Genomic DNA, 13,169 nt, shown 5'->3' with positions numbered 1-13,169 from the left:
GCCTTAGCCTTTATCCCACTGCCCTGAAGAGGCTTTGCGCGGCTATCCCAGAAGCCAGACCCCTCTTGCTGTTCTGGCTTCTGGGATTCAGAATATTTTTTTTCTTGTTTTCCTCCTCCAAAAACTTAGGTGTGCCTTATGGTCTGGTGCGTCTTATAGAGCGAAAAATACTATATTTTGAAAAGAAATCTCTCCCCCCCCCCACGACTCTTCCCTCCCGTCGCCACAGCACTGAATGAGCCCCAGTGGCTGCTTACCTGTGCCTTGCGAGTGGCAGGGGCTGGCGGTGGCGGAGGGACGATGAGCAGTGCGAAAGGGCTGGCTCTGGAGAGGGGCTGCTTAAAATGGCGCTCAGGTCAAAATCGGCTCAACAAAGTCCAGCCCCCTTCCTCCTCTAGGCAGGGCGGGGAGAAGCCAGGAGGAGGGAGGGTGGAGGTGCCGCCGCAGTGTGTGTCTGTGTGTGGGGGAATGGTGCAGCCTGAATGATCAGAATCCCCACACCGATCCACGCAGCGATTCCCGGACCGTCCATGGGCCGGATCCAGAAGGCAATTGGGCTGGATCCGGCCCCTGGGCCTTAGTTTGCTGATCCATGTCCTAGAGCAGCGGTTCTCAACCAGTGGGTCCCCAGATGTTGTTGGACTACAACTCCCATCATCCCTGAGCTCTGGCCTTGCTAGCTAGGGGTGATGGGAGTTGTAGTCCAACAACATCTGGGGACCCACAGGTTGAGAAAGGCTGTCCTAGAGGACTCTGTTTGCCCCCTATGGGAAATGGGATGGCAGGCTTGGGCAGGCCTTCTGTCTGACCCAGCAAATCTCTTCCTTAGTTTTTGCCCGACGCTGTCCTTTTTTCAGGCTCCCCCTTCATCTGGCACAGAAAAGAGAGGGTAGATCCATGCTGCAAAAGAAACCTCAAGCCTTTCCTTGTTGCTGTCACTCATACTTGATTGATGGAAGGTGGTTGCGGGCTTTGCACCTGCAGTTAATGCTATTGTCAGTGTCTAGTCGTCCCCATGCTGATTCGTTGCTTTTTTAATCAGGAAAAAGTTGCAACACCTCCTGTTGGGCAGCAGGGGGCAGCAGTGTTCTGCCGTGGCTCCTGACTCCTTTTGGTCCTAGTGCTGTGTTCTGGAGCCGAGAGGATCACACCGCTTCCTAATGCCACACATTTCCCCTTTGATTCCTTTCCACTGGATCTATTCCTGTGCACAGAGGGGCTGGAGGGAATCTGCATTGTGTAGGTAGTGTCATATTTAAGGTTAGCCTGGAGGACCACATAGTTCCATATCAATGCAAGCAGGCCCTGCGCTGCCCAGGTGACAAGACCCCTCTCTTGGCCTCACTGATGTGGCCTAAAGGAACAACAAACCCCTGTGTTGCAAATGTAACACAACAAACAACACAAGCAACATGATGACCAGTATGCAGTGGTACCTCAGGTTAGGTACTTAATTCGTTCTGGAGGTCCGTACTTAACTTGAAACTGTTCTTAACCTGAAGCACCACTAATGGGGCCTCCTGCTGCTGCTGCGCCGCCGGAGCCCGATTTCTGTTCTCATCCTGAAGCAAAGTTCTTAACCCGAGGTAATATTTCTGGGTTAGCGGAGTCTGTAACCTGAAGCGTATGTAACCTGAAGCATCTGTAACCCGAGGTACCACTGTACTAAGATAGCATTGCAATTCTTATTGCATAATATACATAATTTAGTACAACAAAAACAAAATGTGTGCACTTGTAAATTCTCTAATATGGTTACATATCCTTATGACCACTGCTCCTTGTGCATTTTTCTAATCTATGGGTTGTGCTGAAGAAGATTCCAGAGAAACAGTCAGATTATTCGTGATCACTGTCCTACATTGTTATTCACTTACTACTTCGGCACTATGAATGCCTAAAAAGTTTTACCGCTTAGCCCACAGGATAGCATCTATTACTTTCTTTCAACTATAGACTTATTATACTTCTACGGACTTTCAAAGATTGACAGACGTGTGTTCATTTGATTTCAAATATATTAGAGAATTTACAAGTGTACACATTTTGTTTCTGTTTTTCTTGTGCAGTGGTACCTCGGGTTACATACGCTTCAGGTTACATACGCTTCAGGTTACAGACTCCGCTAACACAGGAATAGTGCTTCAGGTTAAGAACTTTGCTTCAGGATGAGAACAGAAATTGTGCTCCGACGGCGCGACAGCAGCGGGAGGCCCCATTAGCTAAAGTGGTGCTTCAGGTTAAGAACACTTTCAGGTTAAGAACAGACCTCCAGAACGAATTAAGTACTTAACCTGAGGTACCACTGTACTAGGGATGCGGGTGGCGCTGTGGGTTAAACCACAGAGCCTAGGGCTTGCCAATCAGAAGGTCGGCGGTTCAAATCCCCGCAACGGGATGAGCTCCTGTTGCTCGGTCCCTGCTCCTGCCAACCTAGCAGTTCGAAAGCACGTCAAAGTGCAAGTAGATAAATAGGTACCGCTCCGGTGGGAAGGTAAACGGCGTTTCCGTGTGCTGCTCTGGTTCGCCAAAAGCGGCTTAGTCATGCTGGCCACATGACCCAGAAGCTGTATGCCGGCTCCCTCGGCCAATAAAGCGAGATGAGCGCCGCAACCCCAGAGTCAGTCACGACTGGACCTAATGGTCAGGGGTCCCTTTACCCTTACCACTGTACTAAATTATATATATTATGCAATAAGAATTGCAGTGCTATCTAGTATACTGGTCATCGTGTTGCTTGTGTTGTTTGTTGTGGTCCAAAGAAAAGCAGAGCAATACATTTGGCACCAGCTTGTGCTGAAAGGAGGTTTGCAGGGCACCATCCCACCATCTCAGAGACTCCACTCTGGATTTGTGAAGGTTTTCCTCCATAGCCTTCTTTCTCCTGAAGATAATCCACGAGGCAGCGAAGGTTTAGGACCAGAGATTTTCTTCTCAGTGGGCTCCCTTCCCAGGTTGATGAGCCCCATCTGCCCTTCACTTTCCACTGCACAAAGGGGAGAATCTGCCTTCTTGACTGTTGGATTATCCACTGTTGATCTCATCTGCTCCATCTGCCAGGGCATGCCTTCACCTGCAGCAGGATTCCGCAACCCACCAAGGTTTTGAGACCCAACAGCTATCCTCACCTAGTTTTGCCATCCAGTCAGAGCCATTTCCTGGGTGTGGCCACTGTCACATGCTTCTGGAAACCACAGGCAAGAGCTGAGTGCAGGGTGGGGGCCAAAGGTGGACAAACCACCCCAGAAGGAGCACGGCTGGGCTCCTTTGCCCCCCACCCCACCAAGCGGGAATAGCTGCCCTGCTTCCCAGCTTTGACTTGCTGAGTGAGTGCAAGCTGTGGTTGGCGTCCAACAGCAAACTCTGGTTTGCACAAACCAGGATGCAGCTAATACAGGCAATTCAGCCAAGAGAGGAGGCTGTGAGCAAGAGCACAAGCCTTGTTTTGGACTCACAGCTATCCATGGAGGCGCAGGTCCAGGGCAGCTGTCTACCAGCTTCACCTGGTATGCAGGCTGAGACCCTACCTGCCCGCAGACTGTCTTGCCAGAGTGGTGCATGCTCTATTTATCTCCCACTTGGACTACTGCAATGCGCTCTACGTGGGGCTACCTTTGAAGGTGACTTGGAAACTGCAACTAATCCCGAATGTGGCAGCTAAACTGGTGACTGGGGGCGGCCGCCGAGATCACATAACACTGGTCTTGAAAGACCTACACTGGCTCCCAGTACATTTCCGAGCACAATTCAAAGTGTTGGTGTTGACCTTTAAAGCCCTAGACAGCCTCAAAGCCCCAGGATACTTGAAGGAGCATCTCCACCCCCATCGTTCTGCCCGGACACTGAGGTCCAGCTCCGAGGGCCTTCTGGCGGTTCCCTTATTGCGAGAAGCAAAGCTACAGGGAACCAGTGAGAGGGCCTTCTCGGTAGTGGCACCCGCCCTGTGGAACGCCCTCCCATCAGATGTCAAAGAGAAAAACAACTACCTGACATTTAGAAGACATCAGAAGGCAGCCCTGTTTTTAATGTGTGACATTTTAATGTATTTTTAATCTTTGTTGGAAGCCGTCCAGAGTGGCTGGGGAAACCCAGCCAAATGGGCGGAGTACAAATAATAAATTATTATTATTATTATTCCAGGGCTTGGTGTTTGTGTAGCCTTCCCTTTTGTTGCCGAAATCTCACTGCTGTGTGCCTTCTCTCCCCGCTTGCCTCCTCGCAACCAGGAGCTGTCGAAATCGTGGTCCCCGACGATCCCGTGGTCACCCTCTTTGGCCGCGACGCGACTTTGCGCTGCTCCTTCTCCCCGGATGCCAACTTCAGCCTGGACCAGCTAAGCCTCATCTGGCAGCTGACGGACACCAAGCGGCTGGTGCACAGCTTTGCGGAAGGGCAGGACCAGCTGGCCAACCAGGGGAGGAGCTACACCAACCGCACGGCTCTCTTCTACGACCAGCTGCCCAGGGGCAATGTCTCTCTGCTGCTGCGCCGCGTCCGGATTGCGGATGAGGGAAGCTTCACGTGCTTCGTCAAAGTCCAGGGCTACAGCAGCGCGGCCGTCACGCTGCAGGTGGCAGGTGAGAGGGAGGGCACCAGGGCTCCCCAGGGGCCATCGGCCACCCTCCCTCCGGGAGTCCCGAGGCCAGCGGTTCTCAAGCCTTCCCCCTGGGGACATCCTTTCAGAATAAAAATTTGCTCACCAACATTTTGATCGATAAGAAATGCATTGTAAGACAAGCAGAAACAGCCTCTAGCAGTGCTCAGTTTGTAACACAGAACACAACTACTTTATAATATGATCACAGGACATCTAGAAAGTATAAAACCGTACAGCTACATATTCTGCAAATAAAAAATAATAATATTTTGATACTATATTGTACTGAGTGCATGTTCTGGAAGTTGGGCAATAGGGGCAGTACAGGATTCCTTTTGGTGTACCGACCTCCCCGCTGCACCAAGGATTCCCTGTCCGAGCTGCTTCAGGTCGTGGCGGATGTTCTCCTGGAGACACCTAGCTTGGTTGTCCTAGGGGATTTTAACATCCATGCCGACACGACCTTACAAGGGGCCGCTCGGGACTTCGTGGAAAGCATGGCCTCCATGGGGCTGTCCCTGAATAAGTTGGGCCCAACTCATAGTCATGGACATGCCTCAGACCTGGTATTCACCTCTAGTGACGTGGGTGATCTGACACTAAGTAAAAGTGAAACCAAAGAAGTGCCATGGTCAGATCACTTCCTGGTGCAACTGGACTTCTCCGCGACCCTTCCCCTCTGCAGGGAGGTGGGACCAATTCGGATGGTCCGCCCCCGCCACTTAATGGATCCAAATGGTTTCCAGAGAGTGGTAGGGGATGCTTTATCCCATGTTGATGGCCTTTCAGCTGATTCCCTGGTGGCCCGCTGGAATGCGGAGTTAACCAGGGCTATTGACTGTCTGGCTCCGAAGCGCCCTCTCCGATTGCATGGAGCCCGGACAGCCCCATGGTTTTCTTCGGAGCTGAGGGCGATGAAACAATCGCTGAGACGGCTAGAGCGTCGGTGGCAGAAAACTCACTCCGAATCTGACCGGACACAGGTTAGAGCTCAACGTCGAGCCTACCAAGTGGCGATAGCGACGGCGAAGAAGACTTTCTTCACCGCCTCTATTGCATCTGCAGAAAATAGTAGCAGGAGACTCTTTCAGGTGGTCCGCAATTTAACGGAACCACCTTTACCACCGGGGCTTGTAAAGACCCCAAGATCTCCTGCAACGATTTTGCAAAGTTTTTTGCAGATAAAATCACTCATATTCGGAAGGAGCTAGACACCACCGTGGGAGCGGGGCTGGGGCGGGAGAGTGCTAGAGCCCTGTCTGGTCAAGTTGCATGGAATCAGTTTCAATCCGTTACCCCCGAGGATGTGGACAGGCTGCTTGGACGCGTGAAACCAACCACCTGTCTCCTTGATCCTTGCCCATCCTGGCTAATAAAAGCAAGCCGGGAAGGGCTGGGCGATGGGCTCTGCGGGGTGGTGAATGCTTCCCTCTGTGAGGGAACATTCCCAGATCCGCTGAAAGAGGTGGTGATTAAACCGCTTCTTAAAAAACCATCTTTAGACCCAGCCAGTATGGCCAACTATCGCCCAGTCTCAAATCTTCCATTCTTGGGCAAGGTGATTGAGCGTGTGGTTGCTGAACAACTCCAGGCACGCCTGGAGGATGCGGACCATTTGGATCCCTTCCAATCGGGGTTCAGGCCTCATCATGGGACTGAAACTGCCTTGGTCGCACTGGTTGATGATCTCCGGCGGGCTAGGGACAAAGGTGAGAGCTGTTTCCTAGTTCTGCTGGATCTCTCAGCGGCCTTTGATACAATCGACCATAACATCCTTCTGGACCATCTAGAGGGGCTGGGAGCTGGGGGCACTGTTATACAGTGGTTTCGCTCCTTCCTCCTGGGCCATGTTCAGAAAGTGGTGGTGGGGGATGATTGTTCAGACCCTTGAGCCCTCATTTGTGGGGTACCTCAGGGTTCCGTCCTCTCCCCCATGCTTTTTAACATCTATATGAAGCCGCTGGGAGAGATCATCAGGGGGTTTGGACTGGGTGTCCATCAATATGCAGATGATACCCAGCTCTACCTCTCTTTCAAATCAGAACCAGTGAAGGCGGTGAAGGTCCTGTGTGAGTGCCTGGAGGCGGTTGGAGGATGGATGGCAGCTAATGGATTGAAGCTGAATCCTGACAAGACAGAAGTACTGTTTTTGGGGGACAGGGGGCGGGCTGGTGTGGAGGACTCCCTGGTCCTGAATAGGGTAACTGTGCCCCTGAAGGACCAGGTGCGTAGCCTGGGAGTCATTTTGGACTCACAGCTATCCATGGAGGCGCAGGTCCAGGGCAGCTGTCTACCAGCTTCACCTGGTATGCAGGCTGAGACCCTACCTGCCCGCAGACTGTCTTGCCAGAGTGGTGCATGCTCTATTTATCTCCCGCTTGGACTACTGCAATGCGCTCTACGTGGGGCTACCTTTGAAGGTGACTTGGAAACTACAGCTAATCCAGAATGCGGCAGCTAGACTGGTGACTGGGGGCGGCCGCCGAGACCACATAACACCGGTCTTGAAAGACCTACATTGGCTCCCAGTACGTTTCCGAGCACAATTCAAAGTGTTGGTGTTGACCTTTAAAGCCCTAAACGGCCTCGGCCCAGTATACCTGAAGGAGCGTCTCCACCCCCATTGTTCTGCCCGGACGCTGAGGTCCAGTGCCGAGGGCCTTCTGGCGGTTCCCTCATTGCGAGAAGCAAAGCTACAGGGAACCAGGCAGAGGGCCTTTTCGGTAGTGGCGCCCGCCCTGTGGAACGCCCTCCCATCAGATGTCAAAACGATAAACAACTACTTGACATTCAGAAGACATCTTAAGGCAGCCCTGTTCAGGGAAGTTTTTAATGTATGATATTTTAGTGTTTTCTGGTTTCTATGGAAGCCGCCCAGAGTGGCTGGGGAAACCCAGCCAGATGGGCGGGGTACAAATAATAAATTATTATTATTATTATTATTGTACTATGCCCAGTATACCTGAAGGAGCGTCTCCACCCCCATTGTTCTGCCCAGACACTGAGGACCTCCTATGAGGGCCTTCTGGCAGTTCCCTCACTGCGAGAAGTGAGGTTACGGAGAACCAGGCAAAGGGCCTTCTTGGTGGTGGTGCCCGCCCTGTGGAACACCCTCCCATCAGATGTCAAGGAAATAAGCAACTATCTGACTTTTAGAAGACAACCCTGTTTAGGGAAGTTTTTAATGTTTGATGTCTTATCATGTTTTCAATATTCTGTTGGAAGCCACCCTGAGTGGCTTGGGAAACCCAGCCAGATGGGCGGGGTATAAATAATAAATGATTACTATGATTATTATGCTATACCACACTGAAATGTTTAAATGTTGATTGACCTGGACTGGGCAGAAGAGGAATGGTGGAGACCGTCTCCCCATCCTGACCCTTCCAGGGAGGAGGAAGAGGAAGGCAGGATGGATTGGCAACAGGGGGTTGACGGAGGTAGCAGCTCAGAGGCAGATGAGGGGGAAAGCTGGGAAATCATGGGCGAGTCAGAGCAACACCCAGCTGACACGTTGTCATTAGAAAGCATCCCAGACCCTCCACCTCCCAGAACCTGGCGAGCCTTAAAAGTAGGAGAGCAAAGAGCTCAAAGGCTGAGGGCATGTAGCAACACCCGTAGAAGAGACGAATGAGGAAGTGGGAGAGACAGGGGTGGAAATTCACTCGGGACAACGCCATTATCCAAGAGGCTGGGTTCTAGAGCCTCTCTCTGTGAAGATTGAAATAAAAAAGGACGGTAGGAAACTTTCCCTTGTCTTTATACTTTCCTGGGCAACCAGCCGGGAGCCGCTGACAGCATCCTGACAGGTACATCACGCACTTTGAGAACCATTGCTAAAGGCTGAGTCCTGGTCCCCCTCCCCCATCTTACATTTAGTCCCTTACATTTCTTCATCAATTTGCAATTCTTTAAACAGAAAAAAGATCACAAAGATTCCTTAGCGTTCCAGTGAAACTTCTTTGCTAATATATGCATTTTTTTGCAAGCAATATAATGCATTTCGAATACAGTGGTACCTCGGGATGCGAACAGGATCCGTTCTGGAGCCCCGTTCACATCCTGAATAGAATGTAAGACGTGCATGCATGGGTCGCATTTTGCCGCTTCTGTGCATGTGCGTGACGTCATTTTGAGCGTCTGCACATGGCGAGCGGAGCGCAACCTGAAAGCTAAAGCACATTCAACCTGAGGTATGACTGTAATGTGAGTTTTTTTCAATGTTACCTTTGTTGATATATGATAAGGGATGTACTTGCGGGCTGAACAGCATTCCACCACCTCCTCATCTTCCAGCCTTCTACTCCAAGCCCACCTTGAACCTGGAGCCCAACTTGAACCTGGAGCCCAACAAGAACCTGGAGCCCAACTTGAACCTGGAGCCCAACAAGAACCTGAAGCCGGGAGACCTGGTCAGGGTGATATGCCACACCTTTTCTGGCTACCCTGAGGCGACGGTGCTGTGGCAAGATGGCCGCGGCAACAACATAACGGAGAACATCACCACCTCCCAGGTGGCCAACGAGGAAGGCCTCTTCGATGTGCGGAGCATCCTGCGGGTGGTGCTGGAGCCCAGCAGCACCTACAGCTGCTTAGTGAGGAACCCTTTGCTGCGGCAGGAGACCCACGCCTCTGTCACCATCACAGGTCAGCTGGGTGGGAGCAGGGAGGGGAGGATGGCTGGGGGCTGGCATGCTGCTGGGGGGTTCTGTGTGAGAAAGGTCTGGCTGCTGCTCAGGAAAGCCATAGAATCAAGGCCAGGTGGGGAAAGGGAAGCAAAGAACCTAGAATTCTAGAGTTGGAAGGTTTGCCTCTTGCCAGGCCTCTGCAATGCAGGAATCACAGCTCAGGAATCCCTATATATAAAATTAAATTTTCTGTTTTACAATTCAAAATACTCATTTTACATTCTTAAGATATCCATGACTTCCCTTCTTCTCTTTCTATGGTTCATTTTACATATCATAAACCCTGCATATTTTACAGAAACTATACCATTCAGTATTCCATTATTACATCCATCAAAACTTATTTACACTGTTGAATTTATCTTAATTCTGCCAGCGTTTTCAGCTGTACACAATTATTTCCCATATATTCAATAAACGTTTTCCAATCTTCTTCAATTCACTTTCAATATAATATTATTATTTTTACATTTTGACTTCCTATCCTTAGATCCGTGATGTTCCTGTTGTTTTCCTTTATCTGCTGCCACAGCTGCCATTTATTGTATTATAACTTATGTCACAGTCATTCATTTGTTCTCCTTCCTATTATTCAAATCCTGCTTGTGATTACATTTGAGTATAGCTTTTTTCTCACATAGTCAGAAAAGAACCTCCAGCAAAGTTCCCATCTTTTTGATCTCTTATTTTTGCTGTCAGCTTCTCCATCCCTGCAGAGTCTATTATCTTTCACTTGAAAACCCATTTTTCTTTCATTGGGACTTCTTTAGAAACCTCCAGTGAATGAGCTTCAAAACCTTCAATGAAGGACAGCTCACCAGCTTCCGAGGTGGTCAGTTCTACTGTTGGACAGCTCTTATTGTCAGAAAGTTCCTCCTAATGTTTGGTTGGCTAGTGGCCCATCTAGTCTTGCGCCCTGTTTGGATAGACAGGTGTTTGTAGAGAAACTAGCCAAATATGCAAACATAAAATTTATAGCAGTTGCTCTGCATAGTAGTTCTGTCTCTGCCCCTACCCACCGCCTGCTTGTGGCTGTCAGGAGCTCAGCCTACACTCGAGTAGGACCCGGGCAGAGACACATGCCCGACTGGCATGTTCTCTCCCTCCTGGTCGATCTTTCAGGAGCTTCAAAAGCTTTCTTCTGCCCGAACATCACAGCGACCAATGCCAACCAACCGGCACACTTAGGGATCCATAGAGTTTGCGCATCATCCGTGACAGACCTCAGCAACTCAGCATTTTGGCTAATCTACTTTATTTACATATAAACACACACGGAGCACTCTAACATGGCTGCCTCTCTCTCTAGCATCAGACAGCAAAGAGAAAAAGAACAAAGGACAATAGTCCCACTTCACGGAACACAGTAACACAAACTTCCTGTCTCCGTCACTTCCCACTTTGTGGAGTCAAAACATATACCGTCATGTGAAAGACAACAATCCCATGACTGCAGTCATGGAGCAGGAATTCTAACAGTGGCCTCTGGAAGGTTATCTAGAAGATAGTGTGGCCCCTGGACTGAAAAAGTTTCCCCACCCCAACTTTCACCCTGCCTTGGCTTTGAAAGCTGAAGAGGTGACCTCTCTCCCTGACTCCCTTCCTTGCACTTGGGCACAGGAGGGATTTTTTTTTGGGGGGGGGGGTCTTTTGTGTTCCCTCCCATGATCCAAGACAGAATTTCTGAACAGGTCCCTGTCCTGTTGCCTGATTCAAGCCCTGCATTATTTGGGCTGCGGTTAACTCGGTGCTCGAAATTTCCTGTCTGGCTGTCGGCAGGCACTCGGGAGCGGATGTTTGATGGCTCTTGCAGGGCTCCGGGATGCTGCTGCTGCCTGGTGACAAGCTCCAGGAATACGAGCACGGGAGAGGGAGATGCTGAAACAACTCATAAATAACGGCAGCAGGGACACTTTATTAAGCGCTGTTTATTGTACACGACGCTCCTTCGGCAGGGCTGCTTCTCTGGCCGTTAATGTCTTGATTCTGTGTAAGAGTTTTCGGTGCTGTTTATTCCAGCCAGCCTTAGTGGGCAGGGAGGCTCCTAGAACTTTTGCAGTGAAAGGGATGGTTTGAAGGTGGGAGAAAGTGGAGAGGAGAAAGGGCTGAGCGCAGGGTATCTCGTAGTTCTGGACCAAACACTGTCATCCGGGTGCATATGGAAGGAGTGGGGTTATTTGTTGTTCAACTTTCCATTCTTCTCATCCCTGACCCTTGGCTTTGCTGGCTGGGGCTGACGGAAGTTGGAATCCATCTGTCGACCTGGGTGATATGTTAGTAAATTGTCTGAAACTGGTATGGTGTTCATGCCATGATACCAGTTTCAGAGATTTTGAGCTGGCAGGGCATTGTAGTGGCCTGGGAGCCATGATGTATTCCCAGCTCAAATTGCCTGCAGATGGCAAAGGTGCAGGCAGAGGTGTGAGTCAGGGAGGGCTTGCTCAGTAGGGCTTGGCGATGTATCTTGGCTGCTTCTTCCTCCCCTAAGGTGGGGTGGAAGAAGCAGCCGAAATACATCGCAGACATCACAACATATTAGCATATCTCGGTGTTTAGCTGCTGATATATCGATGCTGAAAACCAGATATCGCCCAGCCCTAACCATCTGGAGGACCATGGATTTCTCACCACTGGTGGACAAGGAACTCATGTGCGTGCACACTGCTCATTGCCATTAGTCCAGCCAGAACACTGGGCCTGAGGCAGCTGCCTCACTTTTTTCTAATGACAGAGCTGGCCCTGCTTTGAGAGCTGGTGGGAGGGAGCAAAGTTTCAGAAACTATGACCACTGAGAAGGCCCTCTTCTTAACCCTTGTCCCCACCCTGTTTTTGAGGTTCTGCCAACCTCTGAATTGCCTCAAGGATGCTGATAAACCACCACCACTTCCACCAGACTATTTCTTATCAGTCTTGGTTTTATATATAAAGTGGTACCTCAGGTTACATATACTTCAGGTTACATATGCTTCAGGTTACAGACACTGCTAACCCAGAAATATTACCTCGGGTTAAGAACTTTGCTTCAGGATGAGAACAAAATCCTGCAGCGGTGGCGCAGTGGCGGCGCAGCGGCAGCAGGAGGCCCCATTAGCTAAAGTGGTGCTTCAGGTTAAGAACAGTTTCAGGTTAAGAACGGACCTCCGGAACGAATTAAGTTCTTAACCCGAGGTACCACTGTATAAAATATTTATTCATTTACAAATTATCAGTCTTGTTTTGACTACAGCCTTGTTGGAACTCACTGTTGGTGATTGCTGTTAGAAGGACTGATGGCCAGGACTTTGAATTGTGTATCATCTTCATCATCAATTGAATTTGCTAGTTTTTTTATGTTGCCCAGGGCAACCCAAAGTGACTTCCAACCAACCAAAAGACAACCCCCCCCCTCAACTGCCACATAAATACATTAAAACCAAGATGAGATTGAAATAAGCAGACCCTGTCCACTTCAAAAAGCCCACAGATAGTTAAAGGTCAAAGCCTGGTTATAAAGGAAAGATTTTGCCTGGTGCCTAAATATATACAGTGGTACCTTGGGTTAAGAACTTAATTCGTTCTGGAGGTCCGTTCTTAATCTGAAACTGTTCTTAACCTGAGGTACCACTTTAGCTAATGGGGTCTCGAGGTATTATTTCTGGGTTAGCGGAGTCTGTAACCTGAAGAGTCTGTAAACCGAGGTACCACAATATAATGACGGTGCCAGACGAGCCTCCCTGGGGAGAACATCTGTGGAGACGGGGAGCCACTGCAGAAAAGGCCTCTTCTCATGTTGCCACCCCTCTCATGGAGGAGGCAAATGAAGACGAGCTTCAGATGACGACCATAGGGTCCTAGTCGGTTCGTATGGGGAGAGGTCATCCTTGAGGTATCGTGATCCTGAAATG

At 50.0% G+C, this 13,169-nt stretch overlaps 1 protein-coding gene across 2 annotated transcripts in view; it reads left to right on the top strand.

Moving 5' to 3' along the window:
- CD276 (CD276 molecule) overlaps positions 1–13,169 on the top strand; it is a 52,150-nt gene that overhangs the window by 22,530 nt on the left and 16,451 nt on the right. For both annotated transcript variants that reach the window (XM_081887806.1, XM_081887805.1), the window contains exons 3-4: positions 4,227–4,577; positions 8,894–9,244. In XM_081887806.1, coding sequence (XP_081743932.1) covers positions 4,227–4,577; positions 8,894–9,244 — 702 coding nt within the window. The remainder of the gene's footprint in view (positions 1–4,226; positions 4,578–8,893; positions 9,245–13,169) is intronic.

Source organism: Podarcis melisellensis (assembly GCF_964234715.1).
Source record: "Podarcis melisellensis genome assembly, chromosome: 14".
NCBI classification, from domain to species: domain Eukaryota; kingdom Metazoa; phylum Chordata; class Lepidosauria; order Squamata; family Lacertidae; genus Podarcis; species Podarcis melisellensis.
This window is presented reverse-complemented; position numbering and strand designations above follow the sequence as displayed.